At 41.5% G+C, this 13,122-nt stretch overlaps 1 protein-coding gene across 6 annotated transcripts in view; it reads right to left on the reverse strand.

Annotated features, from left to right (window-relative positions):
- Positions 1–5,577: 5,577 nt before the first annotated feature.
- The window catches only part of STAG2 (STAG2 cohesin complex component), a 65,906-nt gene continuing 58,361 nt past the window's right edge, over positions 5,578–13,122 (reverse strand). For 5 of the 6 annotated variants that reach the window (XM_081897109.1, XM_081897106.1, XM_081897108.1 and 2 more), the window contains 5 exons: positions 12,443–12,632; positions 12,236–12,349; positions 11,039–11,168; positions 10,643–10,720; positions 5,578–7,958 (listed from right to left, as the gene is read on the reverse strand). In XM_081897109.1, the coding sequence (XP_081753235.1) occupies positions 7,935–7,958; positions 10,643–10,720; positions 11,039–11,168; positions 12,236–12,349; positions 12,443–12,632 (536 nt within the window). In that variant the 3' untranslated portion in view covers positions 5,578–7,934. The remainder of the gene's footprint in view (positions 7,959–10,642; positions 10,721–11,038; positions 11,169–12,235; positions 12,350–12,442; positions 12,633–13,122) is intronic. The other variant, XM_081897110.1, reaches the window with a different exon arrangement.

A 13,122-nucleotide genomic window follows, 5' to 3' on the forward strand; every position in this document is an offset into this window, starting at 1 on the left:
GCCTGGCTATGCCCATATGGACCATAAAGAAGGCTGATCGCCGAAGAATTGATGCTTTTGAATTATGGTGCTTTTGAATTATAGGAGACTCTTGAGAGTCCCATGGACTGCAAGAAGAGCAAACCTATCCATTCTTAAGGAAATCAGCCCTGAGTGCTCACTGGAAGGGCAGATTATGAAGCTGAGGCTCCAATACTTTGGCCACCTCATGAGAAGAGAAGACTCCCTGGAAAAGACCCTGATGTTGGGAAAGATGAAGGGCACAAGGAGAAGGGGACGACAGAGATGGTTGGACAGTGTTCTCGAAGCTACCAGCATGAGTTTGACCAAACTGTGGGAGGCAGTGGAAGACAGGAGTGCCTGGCGTGCTCTGGTCCATGGGGTCACAAAGAGTCGGACACGACTAAACGACTAAACAACAACAACATGCCCATGAATGGAGGCACTAAAGCATGTCTTCTTTGCTGCCTTCATTGCCACTAAGTAGGCTTGATCACAAACCCCCAGCAGCATTCAATGCATTTGCCCCTTCTTTGCTTTGTAGCTGGTGTTGCAGCTAGGAGATTCAGGTACAGGTCACAAGACTGCTGCTTCTCTCAGCTGCTAGGGCTGGCTTGCCTGATGGTGAAAGGCTCAACAGGTGCAAGGCCAGCAGGAGTGAGTGGGTAGCTGTGAGTGGTGAGAATATTTCTCCTCTTGCCCCCCCCCCTCCTGATTCTTGCCCAAAACAGCAGTCAGTCCCTGGGTTCCTGGGTTGCTTCACCACCTCTCACGAAACTGGTGCTGCAGTTGGAGCGACTACTGTAGCCAAAGCCACTGCGGGGCGCTCTTGGTTTACTCGCTGTTTTTGGAGAGCTAGAGTCTGAAGCGCGCACACCCACTGCCCCGCTCCTAGCTCCTGCTAGCACCAGGGGCTTTTGTGAGCGAGAGAAAGCTCACCAAGGGGCTGGGGCTTGTGTGCTCTCGTGGGTTCCTGTTGCTGGAGCCTGGGAAAAGAGGCTGTGGAAGGTACAGCAATGCCTTCGAGAAACACTGAGTAGGCGTTTAGGTGCGCGGGGGGTATGTGTGCGTGCAGGTGAAGTAGAAGTAGGGCCATCCCTAGCTTAGGGCTTATGCGCACATTCCCCCCCCCCCACACACACACACACCCTATTTCCAGGCAGAACGTTAACGCTCCTTGTCGGAGCGCAGGAAGTCCCGCTCTTTAAATCTGAATAAGAGCAAACGTCAATGCGGGAGAAGGGGCGATTTGTCACCCCCTGGGCAAGCATGTGCACTCTCCCTTTCTCGCTGGCTTGGAAAGTTGCTTTTTTCTTCCCCCTCTCCTGCCTTGTGGGCTTCTCCTCGCTGCTCTGATTGGCTCCCTCAATGCTCAGTGGGGCTTGCTTCGGAGCAGGAGGGGGGGCGGATGGGGACAGGCGGAGATCGACCTAACCCAGTTGCGCCGACCTTTGCTTTGTTTGAAAGCTTTGCAATTTCAAAGGAACCAGGTTTATGCAATAGCATGAACCAGTCAAGCAGAGAGAAACGCGTGGCAGTTTCTGAGCGGAGCGTTGTGGGGAGGGAGGAAAAGACGCATCCGATTCCATTCATTTATTGGTGATTTGAGGGCATCATCCACTGGGCAGTTCTCGGGTCCTTCGAGGCGTTTGCGCAGGAGAATTTCCCAAGAACACACCTTTTCAGTGGAGGTTTTTACTAACTCACGGCACTTGGAAAAATAAATAAATCACCGCCTGTGCGATTCCACGTCCAACAACTGACCATTTCTGTATGGTGGTGGTGGTGGTGGTGGTGTGGTTTAGTGTTGGAATAGGATCAGGTTCGAATCCCCACTCCGCCATGAAGCTTACGGGGTGACCTTAAGCTAGTCATTTCCTCTCAGCCCAACCACCTACCTTTGTGGGAAAAGGGAGCAATGCGCCATCTTGAGCTCAGGTGGAATAGAAACGCAACAAATAAATCTCTAAGGCGTGTTTAAAAAACACCTCCTTGTATACCATCATTAAAGTTGGTTTGCAGAACTCCAAAGGATTCTGGGGCGCTGCTCCCTGATAGGGGGCTTACCCTATTCAGGACGTCTGGAGGTTTCGCCTGGATGATCTCCCGTATCACCCCCAGACTATTAAATAAACTGCCATCATCGATGCTTTTTACAAAGCACACGTGCTCTCTGCCTGGGTAACACTGACCAGCCAGGTCTACTCGGAAGCAACCCTTCCTCGCTGCAATGAGGCGGGCTTCCTAGCCAGTACATACCCTACGTTTCGGTTATGTACTTTGTTTTTAAAGCACAAATAAGAAAAAGTTTCACTTCCCTATTGGAAATCGGGGACAAACGCTGAGCATCGGATCGCTTGGGGAGAGGAACTTGAGGGAGAGTCAGCCTCCTCGCTACCTGGGGTTTTGTTTTTGGATCCGCTAAATCAGTGGGCAAAGAGCAGTTTTGTGGCCGCAGAACTAGATCTCTCCTCCCCATCCGCATCCCCAGCAGCCTTGAACGAAAAGCAGCATGCGCGCGCACACAGCATTTTAAATAACACATCTTTTTCTGCTTTCCCCATTCTGCTTTTCCTAAGCGTCAAAATTATGGACTGTTCTCCGATTCTCCCCTGCAGTAGTTAGAAATATATTTCCTTTTTTAAAAATCATTGCTGACGACTTGCGAGACAGGATTTAATGTTTATCAAAGGCTGTTTCATTTAACGTGATGTTGTATTTGCCATGTGAATTCATGGTTGTGATGCGAAAGCTAAGGACTGTTTAAAATGTTCCAGTTTGAATTTTCTTTTTTTTCTCCTTAGCCAATTTGGTCCTTTTCCAATCCAGCATGGAAACATGCAACTGGCATGTGATTAAATGTTCTTTTTAGTATGGTTTTTATTAACTATCTGTGGTATGGTGTGGTTGGAATTCAGGTGTCACTTGACAGCACCTTCCTATGCATTTCTACGCAGAAGTTCTGCTGAGTTCAATGGGACTTAAAGGTAAAGGTAAAGGTACCCCTGCCCGTACGGGCCAGTCTTGACAGACTCTGGGGTTGTGCGCCCATCTCACTTAAGAGGCCAGGGGCCAGCGCTGTCCGGAGACACTTCCGGGTCACGTGGCCAGCGTGACATCGCTGCTCTGGCGAGCCAGAGCCGCACACGGAAACGCCGTTTACCTTCCCGCTGGTAAGCGGTCCCTATTTATCTACTTGCACCCAGAGGTGCTTTCGAACTGCTAGGTTGGCAGGCGCTGGGACCGAGCAGCGGGAGCGCACCCCGCCGCAGGGATTCGAACCGCCGACCTTTCGATCGGCAAGTCCTAGGGTAAATTGCCGTAGGATTACAGCCTAACCTATTTACTATTTCATGTCCCTGCTTTGTCAAGTGCACTTTACAGAAATGGTCCACAAAAGCCTGTGGCACAATGCATTTGCTAAATTTTAAAATCCCACCAGTATCTTTGCGACTTTATTAAAGAAGCAACAACGCAGTTCTAGCCGTGCCTACTCAGAAGTAAAGGAAGTTAACGGGGCTTGCTTCCACATAAGCGGGGCTAGGACTTCAGCCTTGAATGCTCATGTAAACATTTACAAATTGACTGCTTGTAGAGAAGGTAGCAGTCATGTACTCGCTTATTCGGGGAGGGCATAATGGCTGTGAATTTTTGAGTTTTCCATTTAGAAGTAATGAAATAAGTAATGAAAACAGATTTTGGGAAGCAGGTCTGGTTTATTGTTTTACTCATAAATGGCAGAGTTTTTTATGTTATTTATAGAGAACGCAAGTGCTGCTTAAAATTTGAGTTAAATGCTGAGGTGAGGGCTGAGATTTGGAGATTTCAGAGCTCTCACTCTTCGAGGGACAACCTGCAAATTACTGTGGATTCCCCAAAACTGTTGAGGACTGTGTTGCTGGACAACTCCTGTAGTCCCTGCCTATTGGCCCTGGCTGGGATTCATGTGTCTAAATGTCCAACAATTTCTGGAGATCCAGACTTATGGTCCCTTCCAACTCCACAATTTTAAGATTCTATGGTTAAGGCTATCAAATACTAGTCATGAAGGCTATGTGCTACTGTCAAGGGGGCAAGGCAGTGAGAGTCTTGGATTGGTCCTGCTGCTGTGCCTGCACCATGCCAGCCACTCCACTGGCTGCTGCCTCTAGGCATGTAGCAATCTTTTTCACAGTGGCATTCTTGTGTCTGCCTTGTTTGCAAGGACCATGCAAATTTGCCAAAAATGACTCAGTATGTTGGTGGGGCTGTGGAGAAGGCAGGAGGCAAAGAAGAGGTGACTCTTCCCTGTTGTTTTCATTGTATTAAAAAGCACCCATAAGTAATAACAGGAGAGGCACCATTCTCCCTCAGCGGTAAAATGTCTTGCACCTGCTGGAGGCTGTCAGTAACATGCAAGTGGAAAACGTACTGCAGGAATGCTGACCCCCAACTCCACAGTGTGCAGGCAGTATAACTGAGAATTGACACATCAAGAGAAACTTGCCATTACTTCATTGCAGAAGAGAATCTCTACATGCAGAGTGTTAAGCTGGGCCACTAGAACTGCATATGCATCACACCCAGTTGTTCTGATATGCTTTCTGCAAATAGGGCAGCTATGACAGGACACTAGACATGTTTTGTATAAAAGCTGCTTGAGGTGTCGAATGGAATTACAGGATTCTAGAGTTGGAAGTGATCCTGAGGGTAATCTAATTCAACCCGCTGCAATGCAGGAATCTCAGGTAAATCATATATGAAAAATGAGGTGTGTACCAAATTCTGGGAAACTGGCACTGAAATCAGAACTGCAGGTGGATTACGTTAATTCAGAAAGTACATTTATGTGACTCCATCCAAGTAAACAGTAAAATCATTTGGAAATTTGTAATCTGTCAAATCCTGTAGTGTGAAGAAGTTTCCCCCCAGTCTTGATATAGAAGAGTAACTTGTTACAAACTCCGAAAGCTCTCAGGCTAGCTATCCAAGGTGAAAAACAGATGGAACAAGTCTGAGACCATCTTGTCTTCTGAGCTTTTTCGACTTGGCCTGACAAAAACTGAGGCTGCTGAACAGACTCTTGGGCGGGGGTGTTTTTTGGGGGATAGGGGTGTTGCTGTTGTTTTTTGTACCTTTATTTTACATCTTGTGATTTAGCTGAAATTGTTCAGCTTGGTTGTGTATTTTTTGATGTCTTTTTATTGTCTATGACCACTTTTGCCATGTTGCAGTTATGAATTTTTTTCAGGTTGTAAGCAGTCTTGAATATGGAACTATAGAAAGGCGGCATACAATATTATGCACGTATATGTGTATATATGTGATTCATCTTGTGTCATGTATTATGGATAGATGTCAGTTACACAAGGTCTCACTGAAAACAATGGAAACTTAAATCCCACTGATTTCAAGCGATAGTACCTATGCATTCTTAGAAATCTTTGCTATTGGTTCTTATTTTCAAATAAGTGTGCATCAGAATGCAACATCGATCATTATTAAGTTGATAAGACTGTATGCATATGCCCACAATTACAGTAGCAACACAGAATCAGAACGATTTAAATCAGACCAACTTAATACAGGTGCTAGGGCTTCTGCAGAGCTTGGACTTTCAACAACTTTAATGAACACCAGTGAACAGCTTATATCCCTAAAAATTCTTTTCTCTTGATGAGCTTGATAAATACAATTACAATTCGGGCAGGTAGGAGAATGGGGGGTGGGGAGGAGACACAAACTTATCTTCAGTTAAAGAAACGTTTACACCAATCATCATTGCATAACATCTCTATTTTAAATTATTAACCCAATTAGTGCTTTATTCACATTTTAAAAACTTGTACAATTTATTACAAATATAAAACAGTGCATTTTCCATACATTATCCCAATTCTGAGACAAAAACGCAAAAGACATGGAAAAAGCTTTAATTTTTATAAACATAACATTTGCACCATTCATACTCTTTTTTATTTTCTCCTCTACCCTTGATTCAAAAAGATCAAACTTACAACATACTGTAGGTTTATTTTTATTCAAAAAGTTACTTGTCTCAAGACATAAATACAAATCAGAAAACAGTACAATTAGGACAATAGAATGTGGAGGACAACAGGTTAAGGTAAATATATAAAACATTTTTAGTTTGAAAACATAAAGCTGTAAGAACTGCTTTCACAAAGAAACACTCCTTCAAGAGTAAGAAAAAAATCAGCTTAAGTTTAAATCATATATACAGTCCTTTCAGCAGTTCTATTTAAATGCAGTGGTGTGGAGAAGGGGGGAAATATAGGCAGTACGTTTTTAGACATGATAGTATGAAGCTAGGCAGATTGGCTCCGTGTGTTCATTAACCCATGATTTTTCAAAATAATTATGTCATCACGATACTTTAGAAAACCTATGGTTTATGGCTACCACAGCCCACAATTTGATTTTTTGAATGAATAAGAGGCCTTTTTAAAAATATTTGCTTATCTGAGGAAGTTATTGTATTGCAAGCATTTTAAGGCGCATGGAATGATTAGAAATTATATACCTCAAGAGCTGAGAGACAACTGACAAAAAAATATACATATGTAATATAAGTTAACATTTCCTTTAAAGTGATGTGTAGCTGCCTAAGCCTTGCAGTGAGTTGATGTCAAAATGGCATAGATCCATGTTTTTATTTAGAATGGTTAAATTTAATTTTGAAAAAGTCATGAAATGAAATTTAAAGCTTAGCTTTCAAAGAATATTATGGGGGGAATTGATGAATTCTATTATCCAATTTAATTTACATACAGAGGAAATGTACTGTAACCTGTTAGAAGTATTAACCTGAAGACTGCTTGCAAAGACAGAGATAGATAAACCAATATAAAATACAAAATTAAAAATCATTTTTAAAGCATGAGTTTTCATGCTCATCTATTTTTAAACATTGTTAAACTTTCAATATATTTCTGAAACCTCATAATTTTTAAGTTGGAATTTAAAAGTAAGAAAAAACTAAACAAACTGCGCAATTATAAAATCAGCACCAATTTATATATATATATATATATATATATATATGTATGTATATTTATATATATATATTTATTTTATTTAGAATTTAGACCCCTATTCCCACACTCTAATAAGCTGTATATTTTTTGTTTAGATTTTTTTTTTCTGCAAACATACTACAATAAGCTTCTTTATTTGGAGACAAAATACAGTGGCACTACTGGAAGGAATTTCACAACATTACATTTTTCTTAAAGGACAAGCAAACTCTCAGGGTCATAAATGGGTAAGCAGGATTGATCTCAGTGCTTTCTGGCAGTTTATGGTTTCTGAATATTTAATGAATATGCAATAAGCAAGTTTTGGGAGGCTTGGGCATTTTAAGTCCTAAAATAGCTTTTGAGTAAAACAATCAGCTTGTAAGTTTATTTCTCTCTATGATTATTGTAAGTTAACCAATGCTTCAGTTGACCAAAATTTATAGCATTTCGCTGAAAATGCTTCAAGTCCCTTCCAACAATTCAATGATTCTCTGAACCATCCCATCATTTCAGCTCATAATCTCAACAGTAATCTAGAATAAGTCATGATTATTTGAATTCTATCAGAAAAATCATAAAGAGGAGGGCTTGAAAATGCACCAAGCCCCTATCCAACAGCTACAAATTTCAAAAAAGTGATTATTTACTATGATTTGGAAATAAACTAATATTACATAAATAAAATACTGGTTTGCCAACAGAAACTGTAGCTTATCCTCAAGTTGTTTACTTGTCCTTTATGTTTCAGGCAAACAAAACTGCCTCTTAAATGTACTGGATCTTGTAAGCACATCATTCTCCTTAGAGAAAAAATCTTATTTAGAATATCGCTGTATCTACCACATGTTTTTTATTTTAAAAATCTCTTCCACATTAGAAAACAACTTCAGCATGGTGTTATCGGTTGTACTGGAATTAAAACATTGATACCCCAAGAACCTAGAAGAGAGGGGGAAAATGTATGAAGTTGAGATCAGGTTGTAATTTTTTTTTTACCAGTGTCTACAGCAGTTAATATCTATAAACAGAAAATACTTTTAGTGTACACACCAGCAGCATGAAGCTGTCTGCCAGGCCTCTTATCATACAACATCCACTGAGAAAGGGGAGCCCTAAGTGTAGATGCTAAATCGCTGCTTGCCCTATCTGGGGAACTCTTTCTCAGTGCAAGCCAATCAGTGTGGAAAGAGAGAATGGGGTAGAGTTTGTGTGTACATTTTGGCCTGGGGACACTTTGGGTGCTGGTCCCTACTTTGGGCATGCTGCCCCAACCCCTTTCCCCTGAGGGAGTTTAGCCTGAAGCAGGGAGTCCCACGTCCCAGTAAATACTAAGTAGAAAATAGAGCATTACAACTTTTTCTCTTTTCCTCATGATGAAATTGGGTTAGTGGGAACATATAAAGAACTGCAAATGCAGAAGGTAATGCAGCTTATTCATATTTAAGCTACAACGTATTTCAGCTACATGCAGAAGAAATGTAATGCAAATAATTTCAGTTGGGTTGAGCACACCAAGACAATATTTAACATGAATCTGTAGAATACAGAAAGCAGGTCACTAGAAGTGAAGACTTTTCATTTTCCCAACTGTGGTTACATTAGAATTATTAGAACTGTACTAAAAAATATTTATGTGTAGAGAAACCAAGGGTAAAATTTGAATCAATGTGCATTTCTTTATATATACATTTCCGTATCTACCAGTTGTTTCCCTTTCTGGTGCCTATGCAAGAAAAACAATGAAATAGAACTTATGGCTTGGAGGGAAAAGTTAAAAGAAGTCTAGTAAAGGTTATTGTTTCCTTCTGAAATTAAAAGCCAAAGTCTATTTCTAAAAACTACGTATTCACATTCAGGTAGGTAGCTGTGTTGGTCTGACACAGTCAAAATATATAAGAAAATTGTCCTGTAGCACCTTAGAGACCAACTAAGTTTGGTTTTGGTATAAGCTTTCATGTGCATGCACACTTCTTCAGAAGCTGTATTTACAGCTACCACAAGACTTTTTGATCAAATAATTTAGTATCTACTGCCATCTTGTGGTGCAATTGATAAAATGCTGCTACTTTTCCAATTCAAGCAAAAGGAACTGACTGATTTACTCTAGGCCAGCATTCCTTGGTGCACCTTCCACTTTGGCACCAATCCACTGTGACACCAATCCACCCCTGCTGCTGTTCCCTCGATCCTACCTATCCCCATGTTCCCCAGAATGGAAGGCAATTGAACTTTTTTAAGAGAGATGTTCATTTGCCATACGCAGCAGGTCGCTGCTATCTTAAATCCCTGAAATGCATGGTGTTGATTTTAAGCAATGCATTTGGGGGACCCAAGATTACAGCTGCCTACAAAAAAATCACCACCAACCCAAGGAAAGAAAAAGGCAGGAAAGGAAGGTGGGGAGAGATCAGAGACTAGGGATGGGAAGAATATAATGAAATGAAAACAGAGACAGGACCAAGAATCACACATGTAGAAAAGACATTGAGTCAGAGGGTGCTCTTAAAAGTTTATGACTAGCCACCCCACCACACCCCCCAACACACATTGGTAGCTATTTTGTGGTCACACCCATGACAAAAAAGGACTACTCTTGACAAAAGTGTGACAACCTGGGTTCCGTGAGGGGGAAAAGGAGGATATAAATGCAAGAAAAGAAAGGAAGCTGGAAGGGCAACAGGATGCTAATTTTAAGTGGATTGTGGTTTAGATTAAATACTGTAAAAATATGCCATTCATTATTAATTTTCCCATGATTGGATTCAAGAGCCTTTTAGCAATCAGGAAGCAGCAGCTGGGGTATCTGTGTGACTAAACAGTTTACAGATCACCTTCAAAGGCTCTTCCCAACTCCTAGTTACTTAACCTGACTTACTTATGAGTGAATGAAATACAAGTCAAATAGAGTAAATATAGAGCCCAATAACTACAGTGGTACCTTGGGATGCAAATGTGATCCGTTCCAGAGCCCCATTCGCATCCCAAATAGAACATAAGACGTGACAGCGTGTTTGCGCGTGTCGTGTTTTGCCGCTTCCGCGCATAATGTCATTTTGACCGTCTGCACATGAGTGAGCGGTGAAACCCGAAAGTAACGCGCTCCATTCCTTCCGGGTCGCTGCGGAGCGTAACCCGAAAATACTTATCCTGAAGTGTATTTATCCCAAGGTATGACTGTAACACAATTGTTTTTACATTGGGAAGATACTCTCTAGGAGAAAGGTTCTGTGGTGTTTAGTCTCTTATTTTTTATTGTAACTTTTGTTCTATTTTAATGGGTCCACATTTTCACTAGAGTAGTCAAAATTTGTGGTTCTGTGCCTCATCTCACCATGAGCTTCAGGGGCACTAGTACTGTAACTAGAGGTCAGGAGCAATCCCCCTACTAGATACAAACTCAGGAGGAAGGGGCAGCCCATTTCATGGCAACCTTCAGGCTCAACTGGGAGTACTTCTGGAATGAACGCAGAATTTATGTGCTAGCACCTTCCAAGCTCTGAGCCAAGTAGAAAGTCCTTACCACAGCTGCTAAGGAGGAAGTGATGTTTACCCTGACAAACTAATTTGTAGATCATCAAATATTGCAATTAAATACATTACCCAGCTTGTCATATCACACTTACAGATTCATCCATGATTGAAGCAGGATCAAAGAAATCTGGCTTTAGCTCTGTTCTCTCTCTCCTGTTCTTTGATGGTGGCTGAAAAGCAAACCAAGTATCATCATATTTGGATGTTTATTTATGCAATCTGCTTAGACCATCTAAAATTAATACACATACTTCTACAAGTTTTATTTAAAATGTGTCAGCCAGTGAATAAAATCCAGAGATCTGTTAACATTTAATTTAGTTGACATACTAGGCAAAGAAATGGTGCATCCAGATTTAGTTCGCACAAAAGCAACAATTGCAGCCTAAAACCTGCTGTGGCAGAATCAGTGCAATGCTATAGCCATTTTATGAAGACAGATACAGCAGAGGAAAAGCTTTAAGATAGCAGTAATTGATTTTTCTTACTAAATCTATGTCCATGGTATCGAAATCCATGCCTTCATTGAGATCTTCAATGCGCCCTTCTGATGACATCATCACATCTTCCACAATTGGCTCCTCGTCATCCTCCATTAGACTTGTGCCACGTCGACTGGTATTTAAATAGTAATACAGAATTTTAACTTAGTCGTGTAATACATATAACTTATATAAAAAATCCATTGGCATTTGCCATCAATTTACTTACAGAAAGTAAGCACTGGCAATAAAAACTTGACTATTGGAAGCTCTCAAAAGCTTATCTCAAAAAAAAAGTCACTCAGAGAATGAAACAACTTTAAAATGTAATAAATAAATGTGTGAACAATGCCTAGCCGTTCACCAATACGTATGTTTGAAACATAAATTAAGAACAATCTCAAAGATACAGTTTGCATCAAGACCCAACACTAGCAGTTTCTAAAGAGTAAGCGGCTTCAGAAAGCATCAGATGTGCTAGTGCTTTGCCCTCCTTATATGCAGGCACATAATGCATCATTTCTAACTAACTATGAGAAGGGATTCAGCAACTCTTTTAAGATGATGGCTGCATTCAAAGGCTTGCACCACGTGAAATGACTGTCCAGGGTTCCAGCCAAAGACAAATATTCCTTGAGTGCAGTCCACATTGTATTCTCATTTGTCTTCCCATTTATATCCTGCTATGGCTCTGGAACTAGTGCAATTGCAATTCCTCCTTATCCCCCACCCCACCCCCTGGCAAGCTAGCTAGTACTGTTGATATAAATTTGTGTCCAATGTGGCAAACACTGCACCCCTTCCTTATCATTCAGATACGCAGGGCAGAATGAATGGGTTGAGAACAGCTGTTCCAAAAGAATGAAACATTTTAAACATTTGATGTTTACTGTGATTTTATGCAACCCAGTCAGATGGGTGGCATTAATAATAATAATATTTTGTTGTTGTTGTTGTTGTTGTTGTTGTACTAGAACTCCACCAATTTCAAAGGCACTTTGCTGTGTGGCATTGGGAAAGTTCATGTGAGAAACTTGAGACTGAACCCCCAAAGGAAGCTAGTTTCAGAGTACTTTAGATCTTGGCCAGATGTATCAAGGCACAAGGACTACAGTTAAGAGATAAATAATGTAAACCCAAGGACAAAACATACTAGCGAAGAATAAGCAACATTATATATAGGCAACTGTTGCTTGAGCTTACATGGCATGCTGCAGGTTGGTTCTCAGCTTCACGTAGTTCATGGCTGCTCTCTCCTGCTGCTGTCTCGCTACTTCTTCCTGCTGCCTTTGAGCTAACATCCATGTTACCTGCGTACTTGAAAGAAGAATAAACAAGATTTTAAAAGAAGGGCAGACCAAATATTTCAGTAGTAGCAGCAAAGCACAAAGGAGAGAAGTGTGTATATACTTGTAATCAAGTGGAGGTTGGTGGTGTTCAGGCTGCATTGGATAGACACCCATGTAGCTTTCTTCAGGCCGCAATCTTTTGGGCTCCCTCATGATGGTGGAAGTGAGCTGCGGCGTCTGCATCATGACAGGTGTGTGCATTGTCTGCTCCCTGTTCATCCACATGCTGTCGCTACTGCTGCTTTCCTCAGCTAAAGAGATAAAACAGCTTTAGAATTCAAAACCCTTAACTAAAACAACTAAACAAAACTGCAGTGATATAGGTCACGTCTCTAAGAGTACAGTGCACTAATAAAATACCCTGGCAAGAAACTATCATTTTGTACAAAGCAAAGCAAACTACTTTCACTTCAATGAGAACCTTTCTCAGATAGGGTACTTCCCTCAAGGATGCTTATTAATATATCTTATATATCTTGGAGTCTCTTGCCCAGTCTTTGAGTCTTAACTGTCCTGAGGCACAGCTGCTTAAACTCTTCTGTGACTGGGTGCTTGCTATGGACTCCCCAGATGAGCCCCCGCTGCTTCCACTGTGATTGACATGTGTGAAGCCATTGGACCCAGAGCACACTCTTTAGGATGTAGAGAAAGCAGATGGGGTCTAGGTCCTTCCTGCAGCTGGTTTGCTACAGGGCTGCTCACCAAAACAATCTGCCAAATTCAGAGTAAAGGCCTGGTTAA

The sequence above is a fragment of the Podarcis melisellensis genome (assembly GCF_964234715.1).
Source record: "Podarcis melisellensis genome assembly, chromosome: Z".
NCBI classification, from domain to species: domain Eukaryota; kingdom Metazoa; phylum Chordata; class Lepidosauria; order Squamata; family Lacertidae; genus Podarcis; species Podarcis melisellensis.